This window comes from Astatotilapia calliptera, chromosome 9 (genome assembly GCF_964374335.1).
Source record: "Astatotilapia calliptera chromosome 9, fAstCal68.1, whole genome shotgun sequence".
Taxonomy (NCBI): Eukaryota; Metazoa; Chordata; class Actinopteri; order Cichliformes; family Cichlidae; genus Astatotilapia; species Astatotilapia calliptera.
Genome location: NC_137430.1, coordinates 30965661 through 30980135, shown reverse-complemented (window position 1 = coordinate 30980135; position 14475 = coordinate 30965661). Strand labels below are relative to the sequence as shown.

At 40.6% G+C, this 14475-nt stretch overlaps 2 protein-coding genes across 3 annotated transcripts; one reads left to right on the top strand and one right to left on the bottom strand.

The window, feature by feature from the left end:
• Positions 1–1091: 1091 nt before the first annotated feature.
• On the bottom strand, positions 1092–7881 carry eif1axb (eukaryotic translation initiation factor 1A X-linked b). The gene is made up of 7 exons (XM_026180395.2): positions 7657–7881; positions 6718–6801; positions 4249–4352; positions 4021–4071; positions 3654–3735; positions 3016–3107; positions 1092–2331 (listed from the first exon to the last, which is right to left on the bottom strand). Exons 1-7 carry the CDS (start codon positions 7670–7672, stop codon positions 2326–2328), a joined length of 435 nt encoding a protein of 144 aa, XP_026036180.1. The 5' UTR covers positions 7673–7881; the 3' UTR covers positions 1092–2325.
• Positions 7829–14402, top strand: LOC113029488 (uncharacterized). Of its 2 annotated transcripts, XM_026180377.2 has the most exons (3): positions 7829–8840; positions 10415–10644; positions 10744–14402. In XM_026180377.2, exons 2-3 carry the CDS (start codon positions 10642–10644, stop codon positions 11851–11853), a joined length of 1113 nt encoding a protein of 370 aa, XP_026036162.1. In that variant the 5' UTR covers positions 7829–8840; positions 10415–10641; the 3' UTR covers positions 11854–14402. The 2 variants fall into 2 exon arrangements, with proteins under 2 accessions (XP_026036162.1, XP_026036163.1); XM_026180378.2 differs by lacking the exon at positions 10415–10644 and having other exon boundaries at positions 8134–8840.
• The last annotated feature ends 73 nt before the right edge of the window (positions 14403–14475 follow it).

The following is a 14475-nucleotide window of genomic DNA, read 5'->3' as shown; positions in this document are numbered from 1 at the left end:
CTAATTTACATATTAATGCGCCCACTCGCGCTGTTATGCGTCGCTTAGCAACCAGGTAGCGCCTGTCGCTTGCCCAGAACTATAAAAGCAGCTTGGCGGAAGAATAAATCACTGTAAAGCAGCTTTACAACATGTTTATGTCACTTACTTTCATTTTTGTAACTTTTCAGATTAAATCCGTTTGTCGTCACAAAAGGACACACTCTTCCTCACGTGGCAGTAAAACTAGCTGAAATTGGCTCGTGACAGGCCGCACGTGCCGGCCCCAGCGATGCAGTTACGTCATAGATAATAGCAAACCGTGAGGATGGCTGCTGTAAATGTGGGTCAGTGCTGCTGTTTTCAGATCAAAACACACACACGCTTACTGAGTCGCCTCAGATGGCAGCGCTATAAATAACAACAATGAGGTTTTTAAATAAATCACAAAGAAAAAATTAACGTGTGGACCACAGCCTCTCAGATACAGATGTTTTTGTGTGATAATTGCAGAAATCCAACGAACTAAACCAGCCGATGTCTTAAAAACGGTCAAAATCCGCTTCGGTGTGCATTCAAATTATATCATATTACATAAACCCAATAATGTGGTAAAATGGACCTTTATGAAAAACCTGCAGGACATAAGACACAAACACACAGAGTATAAATGCAGTATAAACAGATACCAAAGGTTCTGATCTAATTAGGTATTGGTTTTGCAAGCGCTGTGCCAGAAAAAGCCTGCATTACTGAGCTTCTTTCCTTGGTCTTTGTTCTCCCCAACGTAAACATTTAAGAGTAGAAATAATATGAAATAAGAACTTAAATAAGGGACAGAAGGACTGGTCAACTTTAAATAAAACCATTTGGAGACAAAGAGCAGGCACACTGTGAGCCTGAGGCTGAAGGATTCACCACAGCAGGTCGTCACTTCCTGCACAGCCTCTCCACACTGTAAGGACAAAAATACCAGCTTTTGTTCCCTGCAACCCTGAATGTTCTCAGCTTAAAGTGCCCAAGAGCACAAGGTCAGTTTATCTGTCCTGCTGCCACCATCAGACCGGCACAGGAAGTGCGTTAGGCGCCCAAAAACCACGATGCCAGGTCAGTGGAGTTAAGATCTTTATTGGAAACCCAGCCTTCAAACATCATAGTACATTTTAATTTTTTATTAATTCAGTTACAACAGCAACAGGCCCCACGTCGGCTAGAGCAGTGGTTCCCAAACTGAGGTGCTGGGCCTCCTCGGGGACTGCGAGGAGGGGAAATAGATATAATATGCTGCAGATATAAATCACTGATTTTTCTAGAGGTTCTATGCGATGATAAATGGCTGTGCTGTGAGGTTTTACTGGTTTAACTGGTGGGGATGTCTGCAAGGGGAACGTTTGGGAACCGCTGGTCTAGCGACAGGAATTGCGAGCAGCAAAGAGTTCAAAGAGAGGACAAAGAAACAACAACAGAAAGACAAATGAGGGAAGTAAACAGAAGAATACATCTGAGTCTTCTTTTGATTTTAGGGGAGCAGGATTGCCTTCATTCAGCCTGGGTTTAAACTAAAAATACAAGCTTATGTGAGCAGGCAGGGCGTAAAGGAAAGGGAGCAAAAAGCCACCGTGGAGGTCAACGCATTCTTTCTGCAATCAACAAACAACGATAAACGATCAAGGAGGAAAAACACAAACTAGTTAATGTTTTTATTGGCGAATCCAGAGATTCTGTACTCGTTTGTAAATTCCACAGTGTGAAATGAATATAAATACATTTTTAAAAGATGACATGCACTAGGTGTGAGATATTTTGCAGTCATGAGACAATGAGTGTGTTTTCTGCACAGCTGTGTGTAAAATTAAGGAGGAAACAAAAAATCAAAACTGAGATGGCAGATTTGCCTTTTTCTGTTGCAGCTGGAAGCAAAGGGTAAAAATCTAGAAATGCTCCAGATGTTCACCTTACACGTATGATGCAGTCGATCAGCTCAGATTCTCCACAAAGGTGGGGAAAGCAAACTGTCGGCGTCATCATCATCTTCATAATCATCCTCCTCAGTGGTCTCCGTCTGATAACTGAGACAGTCTCTAAAGCAGCGTCTTGTCTAATAAATCAAAGTACTGATGGTGATCTCCCCCGTGTGAAATGCACTTAAAGTTCTCCAAACAACAAAGATGTCTACTGATGATAAACAAGCTGGATTAAACATACTGTATATTAATAAACTGTATTGGACTGGCATAGGCTGATCTTAATAAAAATAATTATTTTCGGTGCGCTGTGTTCGGCTCGAAAGATCCCAATCGGAGCATCTCTAACAAAATCCCACCTTCTCCCTCCAGTGGCAGGATTTTAGATCTGCAAAGAGGAAGAGGAAACATTTGAGTTTGTTCTGCACAATCTGATCCCAGCGTGCACGCAGTTTAGTTATCCACCATATCTGGACCAAACAAACTACTTCTACAGTTTATATCATGTTGGGGGTTAAAGTGCAACCAAAGATGGTGAGGATCATCAAATATCTAGAAAATCTCTCAAATGCATTAATCTAAAACACATGTGAAAAAAAGCCAATATAAGGCTGTTAGAAGGTGCAAGACTCCAAAGTCACTTAAAAACAAGTTTACGCCCAGGCTCGCTCAGCTAAACTGTCTCGTCAGAACCATCCTCACATCTCCTCTTTTTTTTTTTATTGTTTTAAATCAGAAATGAACTTAAATACGACCAATTATGATTTATAAGCTTTTTGTCTATAAAATGCAATAAAATGTGACCACCACAACTTTTTTGATGACACAAGCTCCAAGACCAAACTTGTTTAAGAGCAAGCAAAGCTCCACTGTGTCTCAGAAAATAAGGTCACTGATGGAGATTTAGAACTAAAAGAAGAAAGTAAAATTATGCTGCTAGTTCTTTATGTTTAATTCAAGGTGTTGTACTGGCTTCAAGACTACTTTTGGGATTATAATTCACTCCTGTGAAGAATTAAATTCAGGTACTTAGAATATATAAAAAAAATATTGTTCAATTACGCCAACTTACATCATCAATGTCCTCATCGTCATCTGCAATGTCATCGAACTGAATCTCATCGTCGTCTCCAGGTCCAAATGTGTCTGTCTCGTTGATTTTGGCTGCAGATGAAACAGAAAATGCATCAGAAACATCTCACGAGTACTCACGCCGACCCCAGAGTGAATCTAATCACGCCACAGGGTCGGACTGTGCAGTTATAGATGCTCTGAATGATCACCATCAGGGAGCAGTTTGGAAATGAGACTGTCACCACTTCTCCACCTTGCACGTGATTTATTAGTGGAGAAACCTTGAACTTTTATTTTGAAAGTTCATGCATGGCTAACCGGGTAGCCCTAACGCTTCCTCTATTGTTTTCCTGCAGTTGGTTGGGTCATCACCACGGTGCTGCTACTTTGCTCAGTCCCAAAATTCAGTATGTTTGTGATGTGCAATGAGGCCCTCTGCTGATCAAAACCTGCAACTATTTTCCACCTTGGATTTGCAGGAAAACAGAATCCTACTTCACCTACAGGTCTGACACAATAATGTTTGTGGAAGTTCATGGAAGTAAAACAGACACCAGACAACCAGCTGCAGTAACATTAACACAGCAAGTTTTTAAAAAACCGCCTCGTTAATGTGACACGTGCAGCGTAACTCACCGTGCTCTGGCAGCTCTCCGTACGCTTTCAAACTGCGAGCCTCGTCTGCGTTGTACTTAAGGATGACGTCAGCTTTGTTGTCCTGGAACAGAAGTTGGGGTTGAAGTTTGTGTTACTGATCACAGTAACTTAAGATTTTTTAACTAAGCCCCCCTACAGAGCCCCGTAGGTAGGACTCTCCATGTAAACACAACTGTGAGCAGTTTTCTGTTATTTGTGGCCATCATAAACATCAACATCTCTACTGATAAAACACAAATAAGTTTAGGAAAAGTAATTCAGGCTGTTAAAGCTTCACGGTGCCCTCTCAGTGACTGACAACAGTATTAGTGGTCTGATCTGAAGCCTGTGTGAGCCACCAACACACCTGATAATCCCTCAGCCCGACCAGGATGATGTCCGACGTGTTAATCCAGACCTGGAGGAAAACAAAACAAAGCAGGGATGAGTGGCACAGGGTCACGCTGCACTTTGTGACCCGCACACACGCTGACGGCGGCTGCCTGAGAAAATGCTGACGCGGCGTCACACCACAGAGTTTCCTCTGTGTGTGATGGTGGGAGAAGGCGACAGAAGGTGCTCGGGTCATTCCTACCTTTTTCCGGAGTTTTCCTCTGATGTGGCAAAGCCGCTTGGTTCCATCGAAGCACATCGCCTCCAGACGTCCGTTCCCCAACATTTTAATCACCTGAGCGTATTCTGAGACACAAGAGAGCAAAGGAAGCTTAAATCAACCCGTGATATACTCGCCTGTAATAAAGGGCTCGTACACTGTTCAGAATAGGAGGAATAAACCATTATGAATCTATTTCAGCTGCCTTGGTGCAAATGAAAGTGACAGATGCACTGGATGAGACAACAAGACAACCCCCACAAAGGGATGGCAGGTGGTGCCCACAGACTGCTCGCTCTTCCTCTCTTCTGACTGATTTTTCTCTAGTTTTGCTTTTAGTTAGTGTCCCGGCTACTGATGGTTGCCCGTGCAGTCCAGATCCTTCAGGATCTCCATGCCTGTGGTTACAGGAAAGTTTGCAGAGTCTCCCAGCAGAGTGCCAAGATTTGGAGTGGACACCAGCAGGAGCAGAGCTAGACAAAGCTGTAGATAACAGCAGGAACAGTATGTGCTGCTTTGCAGGTCACTCCTGTGCATGTTTCTGAACAAACTGTTCACACTGAGCACATGCGACAGACGTGAGAGTCTGAAGCCTGAAGCACACTCCAGAATGACTGCAATCCTATCCTGGTGCTTTGGGTTCTTCCTGGTACAGAACAGTTCTTGAATGATGAAGGCAGAACTGACCCACACCTTCATCAGAACCTCTGAAGTGTTCTGTACCCATGCTTCCAAATAGCACCAGACTGTCCAGGAGGTCCCTGATTCTCTGATCCAGGTCTGGCAGGATCAGTGACACATGCACCGAGGCTGTAGGGAGTGGATCCAGCCATAAATATTTGTGAATGGCATAATGACACAAGATAGATCATCCAGTGATTGCAATGTTTAACTTTAAATTTTAATTTGTTTTTAAACCTGCTCCTCAGAAGGTTGTTACATCCGGATTTGAGCAGTGAATTTTTGAGCAGCTCCAGCTGGATCCTGACACTTCTAAGCTGAAGATCCAGTAAAGCCGGTAAACCCCTCAGTCATCCAGCGCTCTAAACATCACTGCTCTTAAATCCTTGCCTTCTGATAAAAGGGAGTTTTTCCTTCCCACTGTCACCAAATGTTTGTTTATAGTAGGTCATGTAAAAGTTGGGGTTTCTTTCTAATGCTGTGGGGTCTTTACCTTAAAGCGCCTTGACGCAACTGTTGGTGTGAATTGGTGCTATACAAACAAAATTAAATTGATATGAGTTAAATGACACCTGCAGGCTGGGGAGCTGGTGTGTTTTGACTGTCTGCTCATCAACTACAGCTGATATTTTAAATCCTCACAGCTTAACGGGACATTTTTTAAGCAAATATTTGATTTACCATCAAATAATTGTCACATATGCAAGCACAGGACTGAAAACTTCAAGCATTTTTTTGTTTGGATAAAACTGATTAGATTAGACTGAAAGATTACATTTCAATCTTAGAGATTTAAGTAGTTCTAACATGAACGATGAGCTATGACACTCGTTTACAATTCTTAAAACTGTGCCCAACTTACAATTGGGATTTTTTTTCCTCCTTAAATTTATTTTTGTCTTTTTGTATTCATCCTGTTACTTTCTAAACGTTTAGATGATATTCAGGTTTCGCCAAAGCATTTAAAAATTTTTATATCATGTCTTCATTTTGATTTCAAGTTATTGAGATCATTTTTTTATTTGCAGATGCTAAAAAAAAAAAAAAAAAAAGGAAAAAGAGAGAGAGACATAATATAGTGAAACATAGCTCTGTGTAACTGTGTTTTACAGCTGATACAGTAAACTAACACTAGAACAAACTTTTATTATTACTATTTAAATAACTTTTCTTCTTCATACACTGACCACTACACTTTTAGTATTTGATGTGTTTATTTTAGGGAGGCACTTTTTATTCTGTTTTATTGAATTTAACGAGCTCACTCTACAGACCCAACTTATCCAATAATATGCAGCTTTTTAAACAGCACTTTGTTTCATTCATTTAAAAGGTTTAATTATTTTTTTTACATTTATTACATTTTATTTTGTATTTTACTCATCACTCTCCTTTGTGTAACTCAATTTTATTTTCCCATAATAAGAAGAAACACTGTATTTTAACTGAGACATACTTTAAAACCTTAATAGTTCACTCTTCATCCCACTCACATCAAACACACTAAATTACTGTTTGTTAAGGACATGCAGTGACACTTAATCCTAGACCTTATGAATAAGTTTATACTTCGTCCTACTCCTTTTTGAACACGTAAATGCGTCAGTGCTATAATGTTGTCAGTGTTTTGTTTACCTGACAATTTTCTGTAAGGCGCTCCTTTCTGTGAACAGCATTATATTGTGCAAGCAATACTTGCATACTTGCTTAGCTCGGAGGTGAAGGCAACTCTTCTAACCCACAAACAGAATAAACTGAACCCACACTCACCCTGTCCATCCTCCTTGAACACCAGCTCCCTCTTCTCAGACTCATTTTCGTTCTTTCCACGTCGCCGATTTTTACCTCCTTTACCTGTAAACAGAAACAAGCAGAAATACATTAGTGGTTTGTGTCAATTTCACTGTTTTGTTTTTTTAAACGTACATATAAATAATTTTGGCGCCATAAACAATCAACCAACAATTAAATGGAAAAACACCAATACTAAGATTTCATCAGGTTGGCTTGAGTGGAGTTAAATTTAATCAAGCTTAAGGCAGCTTTTTGTTTAGCAACAGAACAAAAATGACTAGAAACACCAGAAACTTCTGCTAAACAAGACAACACTGACACCTTGTTTTAAGTACGTGTGAATGGTTCAATTTCAGTTATCCAAACTGGCGTTTTATCGTGGTACACAGCAGAGATGGCATTAATTTCAACGCCTGTGTGAGCTTCTCTCTGAAAGGGGAACCGGACAGAAAGAGGAGCTAACCTTTATGTTAAGGGTCGTAACATCGTCCAAACGCTACAATACCATCTGGAGAATAGTATGGAAACCAGTATAAAGACACTCTGGTGTTTTAAAGGGCTGAATATTGGTGGAAATTGGAGGCGGATATTACGGGCCGGCCCGGGTGGGGTAACTAGGTAGAAGCTAGCTGGTTAGCTGTAATAGTTAGCAGCGGACTACACCAGTAATCAGGTTAGCTCAATCGTAAAGGAGAACTTTATTAGATTTCTCCTAAATTCACAGTTACCCCGCATAGAACCAAACAGAGAGGGTAAACATCACGTATACCACGCTAACGGTCGTGTAAACGAGGCTCCGCGGGGCTAACTAGCAGCAGCCGGTCGGTGTCACGTTTTAGCTGCGTGTGTCCGCGGCGGGCTCCGACACAATCAACTGAAACTCGTCGCTAACGGATGGCTTCCCGCTAGCCTTACCTTTATTTTTGGGCATATTCTTTCACGCCTCGGTCACGGTAGTTCCGCTCGGTAGAAATGACCAGCTGTTAAACAATAACTGTTCACGAGAAGTGAGCGAATGCAGAGAAAGCACAGCTCTGACGAGATGCTAGCTACTCAGCGTCGAATCACTCATCAGAAGTGCGCATGCGCAGACCAGGATATTCAAAACCTCAGTACTTTATTGGAACAGGGCATTGTTACAGAGACAAAGCGCTTCTTTCAGTAAAGAAGCAACAGTGACGAAATTCACCTCTAATAAATGTAAAAGTACCGTAGTAGTAGTAATTCTTATTGCTTATGTTCAATTTTTACATTATTATCATACAGTTAAAAAACATTTTTATTGTGGCTGTTTTATTTTCTTCAGCTATTAATGTATTGATTTATATTCACATTCTTACGTTTTATTTTATTTTATAAAAACATTATTTCAATATTTTTCTTACATGTACCTTAACATGTGGAGCTTCTTCGCCTCTGTCAGTGCGCCCCAGGGTGGCTGTGGCTACAATGTAGCTGCCATCACCAGTGTGTGAATGTGTGTGTGAATGGGTGGATGACTGGATGTGTAAAGCGCTTTGGGGTCCTTAGGGACTAGTAAAGCGCTATATAAATACAGGCCATTTACCATTTACCATTTAAATTATGATTTTTTTAAAATTATATTTTATTAAATTTTATTGTATTTTATTTCCAATCTTCTTTTAGTTTTTTATTGATTTTTTTAATGTTGAGGGCTATTCTGTTGTTTCCTTTACTCATTTTTATTCCATTTTAATTTAATTGTTATTTTTAAATTTACCCCGAGCTCCTTACTAAATTACAAATGTTTATTTTTTTATATTTATTATTATATGACATTTTAACTTGTTAAGCTCATTTTATGTGACTTTATTTATTAGTTTACACGTAACTGAGTCCCTTCTAGGGTAACTTGTATCTTATCGTACAATATCGTTCTGTTGTACAGTTTTTTACTGAACTGTTTTTCGCTGACTGCTGGTACTTTTAAAGTACATCCAGGGCTCCAGGGGGCGCTCTGTCATGTGTTTTCAGCTCGTTAGTTTGTCCTGAAAGAAAACACACGTCTTTTTGTGTGTTTTCTTTTTGTGGCTCAGCTAGCTTTCTGCAGGAAATCTGACCATCTGCATCGATTAAAGGTGAACGATTAGCTGTACCTGAACATTTGTGCATGCAGTTCAACTCTTTTCCTTTAATGTTAAAGAGCCAACTAGTTCATAGTGGAGAAATCTGAACCTCAGAGCTGCCTCTATCTACTGATTAGCTGTTCGTTGCTAAGCTAATGGTTGTGATGGCTGACTTCGGCTGCAGGGTCGTGCTGAATGTTGACTCTATTCTTGCTGTTATTTAAAAGAATAAACAGAAAACACTTGAGCAGAAAAATAGGTCGTGGCGGATTATTTATTAGAGAAAAAATGTTTCGTTAAAATGTGAAGTATCGCTGCTCACGTCTCACTTCTACTTAAAACAGAACATTTTGAATGGAAGTCTTGTTATAACAGGAATGATCAAAATAAACATTTAAACGTGCACTTATAAAAAAGGAATACAAAATTATAATGAAAAATTATAATAGTAGCTTATATAATCTACATGTATGTGAAAATTAAAATATTATAATAGAAAAAATGGTCTTAATGGCAATTGCATGAATTATGGGCAAGAGCTGTGCAGTTACATAAATAAACAGTAAAATACTTACTGTAATCACAAATGATTATTTGACATAATAAACACAATTACAGATTTTGTAAATAATACAAGTAGTTATTGTACATGTATATAATAATATAATAATTGTATTATGAACAATAATTCTCTTGTTTATTGTCTATTTATATGTTAATGCTTACCTGCATCAATGAATGAGTAGCATACAAGCATGTACAGATAAAAACTACGAACAAATACCTGGACATGTAATATTAATATTCATTAATCATTAATTAATAATATATTTCCTGCTGAGTGGAACTGCTTTTACTCAAATTCAGCTCCATCACCGTGCAGACCTACATCTTTCAGCTGCTCCATCCCACCCCATCCCTGGGATCTTCCTTTGTGTCACCAACTGCCTGCATGTCCTCCTCCACTACATCCATGATTCTTCTCTGAGGTCTTCCTCTCTTCCTCCTCCCTTGCAGCTCCATCTTCAACATCCTTTCTCCTCCTTTGCACATGTCCAAACCACCTCAGGCTCGTGTGTCTAACTTCTCCTTCTGATCTTTTTATTTCTAAGTCTTTCCATCCTGGTCACTCCAAACAAAAATAAAACTTGGATAATATTTAGTATTTATGAATAAATGTTAAGTGTTTTTCACACGTAGACTTTGGTGGGCTGCCCAGAGGGATGAAGAAAGTTTACCTATAAACCCCGAGTCAGAGATGAGGGGTGTCACAAGGGCAGTTATCGACTTTCTCTGCTAAACCAGACTTTGTCCTTGAGGCTCTGAGTGCGCTCTCATATAAAGGGGCCTTTCACACATTATAGGAGTATTCTTCCACACAAAATGATCTGTTATGAGTCCAGCATGTTCCAAGCTAGCACACCACTCAGGTGTGTTTTGAGATTTATTTTTATTGTTTTATCAATTTCAGACAGCATCTCAGTCAGTTCACTATCACATATTCCCATATGCTCTTATTTTGAAAGTTGATTCACTATTGACAAACTTGCATCGGCCCTTCCTGTCTCCCGTTTTTCCAACAATAGGCTGATCAGAGTGCTTTTGCTGTGACTGCCAGACTCTGATCCTGTGGTCAGACTGACTTTGACTTCACCGTCTTGGGTGATGTTAGTCCTTGTTCTGCTCTTTGAGATGGAGCTGCTCTCTAACCAGGATGTGATGCAGGTGGAGGATTGTTTCATGAGCTGCCACGCCGAGCAGAACGAGGACGCCAGTCACAAACCAATATTTACTGTCAGGAAATACTGTGTATATGGTATTGATTTATTGATATATCTCAGAAAGACTTTTTATGCCTTCATTCTGTAGTATTTTATCTGTTTGCTGCGTATGTAATACATTTTTCTCCTTTCAGACGGCTTCCAAGCAGTCGACCGTTCAAAGCGGAGGTGCAGGAAAAGCATCATCATCCTCGGTCATGGCCGGAAACAAAAACTGGGATGGCGCCGGTGGGATGGACCAGATAACAGTCGTGAGAATAGACGACACTCACATCGCTGAAGAGGAGTCGCACGTCGACGGGAAGGTGTTCTACGAGGTGGAGTGCTCGCTGCCTGCAGAGGACGAGGTCGTGGGAGAGGATGACGATGACGGCGTCTACGTCATCGAGTATTCAAACCCTGAAGAGGAGGGGGAGAGTTACCAGTTCACGATGTCCGTAGATCGGTCGCTCCCAGCGAAAGAGCCGATTGTTAAAACTCCGGTGGTCAGCGAGAACCCCGGAGCTCTGCTGCCGTCCAGACCGGCGAGGTTGCGACCTCAGGTGAGCCAGAAGAGGAGGTTGGTAACCGAGGAAGAGGAGATCAAAAGCGAAGAGTTCACGGTGAGCAATACGAGCGTGCTGGCGCTGGGAGAGGATTACAGCGATGTGATGGAGATGAACTCGGGCTCAGGTAAGAAACTGGTGTGCACGATGTGCCCGCCGCCCGGTAAGCTTTTCAAGAGGGCGTCTGGGCTGGCGGTGCATTTAAAGCAGATGCACCACATGGAGGGGAAGAAGACGTTCTTCTGCAACTCCTGCCAGCAGTCACTCCGCACTCAGATCGAGCTCGACGCGCACACGAGGCGCCACGCCAACCAGGACGCCGTGTTCGTCTGCCGCCTCTGCGCAGCCGAGGAGGAAGCCGGCACGGAGGAGAAGAAGGGGTTCAAAGGGTCCAGGTGGGGCCTGAAGAAGCACCTGGAGAAGGAGCATCCAGGTGTTATCCCGCGCTGTGACATCTGCAACAAAGGCTTCAAGACGCTCGTGTCGTACCTCGCCGACCAGTTCCGGCACGTCGGGGTGTCGCCGTACTACTGCGCCAAGTGTCAGATCTACGAAATGACTGAGCGCGGTCTGAGCGTGCACATCAGAAACCACAACAAGAAGAAGATGACTGAGCAGAAGGCTAATGAAAGCCGCCTGCAGACTTTTGAAGTCTCCGCCGGTGCTGATAACTCGGCGACAGACGACTCCGACTTCTGACGCTCCAGACTCACCGTTTAGCTTCGTGTTCGAGTGAAGCGGCTCACAGACGTCAGGGTCAAATCCCACATTTTATGCATCTGAACTGAACTTTGGGCAGAAAAACTTTTCCCCTAACAGTTAGAAAACCTTTTTTGTGTGTGTGCAGTTAATGACCAAACATGTTACTGTTTAAGTAGAAGTGTCTAAGATTTATTTGAATTCCCTTCCTTTATTTTCAATTAAGGATAATCGTAGTTGATGAAACGGGACAAAAAACTTGTCTCAAAGAAAAACGTCCAGGAAACGATCAGAATCAGCACAGGCGTCCATATAATAGAGGTGGGAATCACCATACATCCCACGATACGATATTATCACAATACTTAACGCACGATACGATATTATTGCAATTTTTAAAAATATTTTGCGATATTCAGATTCTGTACATAAAGGTAAACTTTATCAATATTCATTTTATCTAATATCAAAGTCTCGCACTCAGTCTTTCTCTCATTTCAGTTTTATTGTTGACAAACTGAACGGTTTGTATTACAGTCTAGTCCAACTTAACTGAATGCAACCATCTGGTACAATTATAGCTATTTATGAAAACTATGCAGCCCATTCAGCAACTGAAGAATTTCAAAGTAAATTAAAACAAAATATAATTTTACATTAAATAAAAAAGTTTTAAACTTAATTAAAATAAAACATGTCTTAAATTAAAATAAGTAAACTGTCATGTTTATTGCTGCCAAAAACAGTTAAACACATTTGGACAGTGTCAGGATTCTTGCTCAGAAAAAGGATCAACATGCTCTGAAGTCAGAGCACAAAAACCTTTTTTGTAACAAAATATCGATTTCTGCTGTCCCTGTATCGATACATTATTAGCAAACAAAATATCACGATACTACACAGTATCGATTTTTTCCCCCACCCTTACCATATAACTACTGTGTGTTTATTTAAAAGACATTTTACACATTTAATCACAGCCTTCAGTAACCATCTTTTTTAAATGTTGCTGATATCTGTGGCGCACACACACAGTCAGATTAGTCTTCTTACCTTGCAGGTTAACCCGTAATGATCACAGCTGTGATTCCATCAGAAGTGACTTCCAGGGTCGCCTTAAGTCTGTTTTTAAAAGAAAGTTAAGCAGCACAGAGCAGGCGATTAGGTCAGGAAGTCAGAGACCGCAACAGCATAAAGAATTTGATATATTTTCAAAATAAAAGATCATTTGAAGACTAAACGCTTGTTTCTGAAACACTTCCGCTGTGAAAGGTGGATCAAAACTTCACCAAAGAGAAGCAGCCGCTGTGTTTCAGGGTTAAGTTTACGCGCTCATTTTCCCTGCACGAATAGCAGGACTGTACTTATGATGGCCCCCTACAACCAGCAGGTAACTACTACTGTACATCAATAAAATGAATATATCTAAACTGGGACGTGTTTCAGTCTGGGTAAAAGTCAGCTAGAAAAAAGGGCCAACGGTCCAACTTTGAAGTTTGAGACATCAGAGCAGGTTACAGCCAATCTGGTGCAGTTTTCTAAAAATCGCACTCTTGGACTAAAACTGAATTTTCCAAACATAAATGCAGTTGTTTGGAGGCGTTATTACAGAAACTTTCCAGGTGTAACTCCCATTTCATGAAGTGTTACAGAAAAATATAGCCGACACAAACAGACCCAAGCTTTCAGTCACATCACATGATCTTTTTTTACAGGTGCTAAAATAAAAGGATCAAACACTCTGGACCAGCAAACAAAGGAAACACCCCAAACACTAAGACATTTAAGCTGTTTGTGGAGTGAAAATGCCAAAAGTTTGAACCTTTCACTTCACTTGGTGTGCGTTATTTTTATATATTACTGGTCAGCTGACCTCAAGAAGTTACGACAGAAGACACATTCAAAGCTGTTCATTTGCCTTTTTCGTTGAGTATGTGTTATACCTTTTCTGAAGGAGCTTTCCAAGGTGAAAAAGCTACAAATATTTAAAAAGACCCAAAAAACTTTAAAATACACATAACTTTGTGTAACAGGAATACAGATAATTAGCATTAATGGTCCCTGAATACTCAATGTAGGACTCTTTTAGTGGACTCTGGCCACACATTGGAAACCAATGAAATGTTACAGTCTTAACTGCGTTTGTGAAGTTTGTACTGAAATATGCATCAACACTAAATCAAGCATAAAACTCTTTTCGAGGCTAAAATGTGGCTTTTAAAGAGCCGGCCGTGTGTAATTACATTGCCACAGAGCTCACTCGTTGCAGGAGCCGAAACCTTTCAAATGTTATTTTAAACTCATCCTGTCATAACTGTACGTTTTATCTTACAGGAGGTGAAAATCATTCGAATATGAACTGAGTTTGCTGCATAACACTGAAAAGAGATGCAACGAGCTGTGTTATGAAGCGTTTTAGTTTTTCTTCTTTTTAATTGAAATGCAGTGAAATCGCAGGTTTGCTGTGTTAATTTTTTTGCATTTTTGTTCTTTGCTGTGGTGATTTCATTTTTTGCCTGCAACATTGCATTAAAGGGAAATGCCACTGATTCTTAGCGCTGCTGTTTTCTGTTCACATTTTTACCCTGGAAAGTGAGTGTGGATGAGTTTTTATACTGAAGG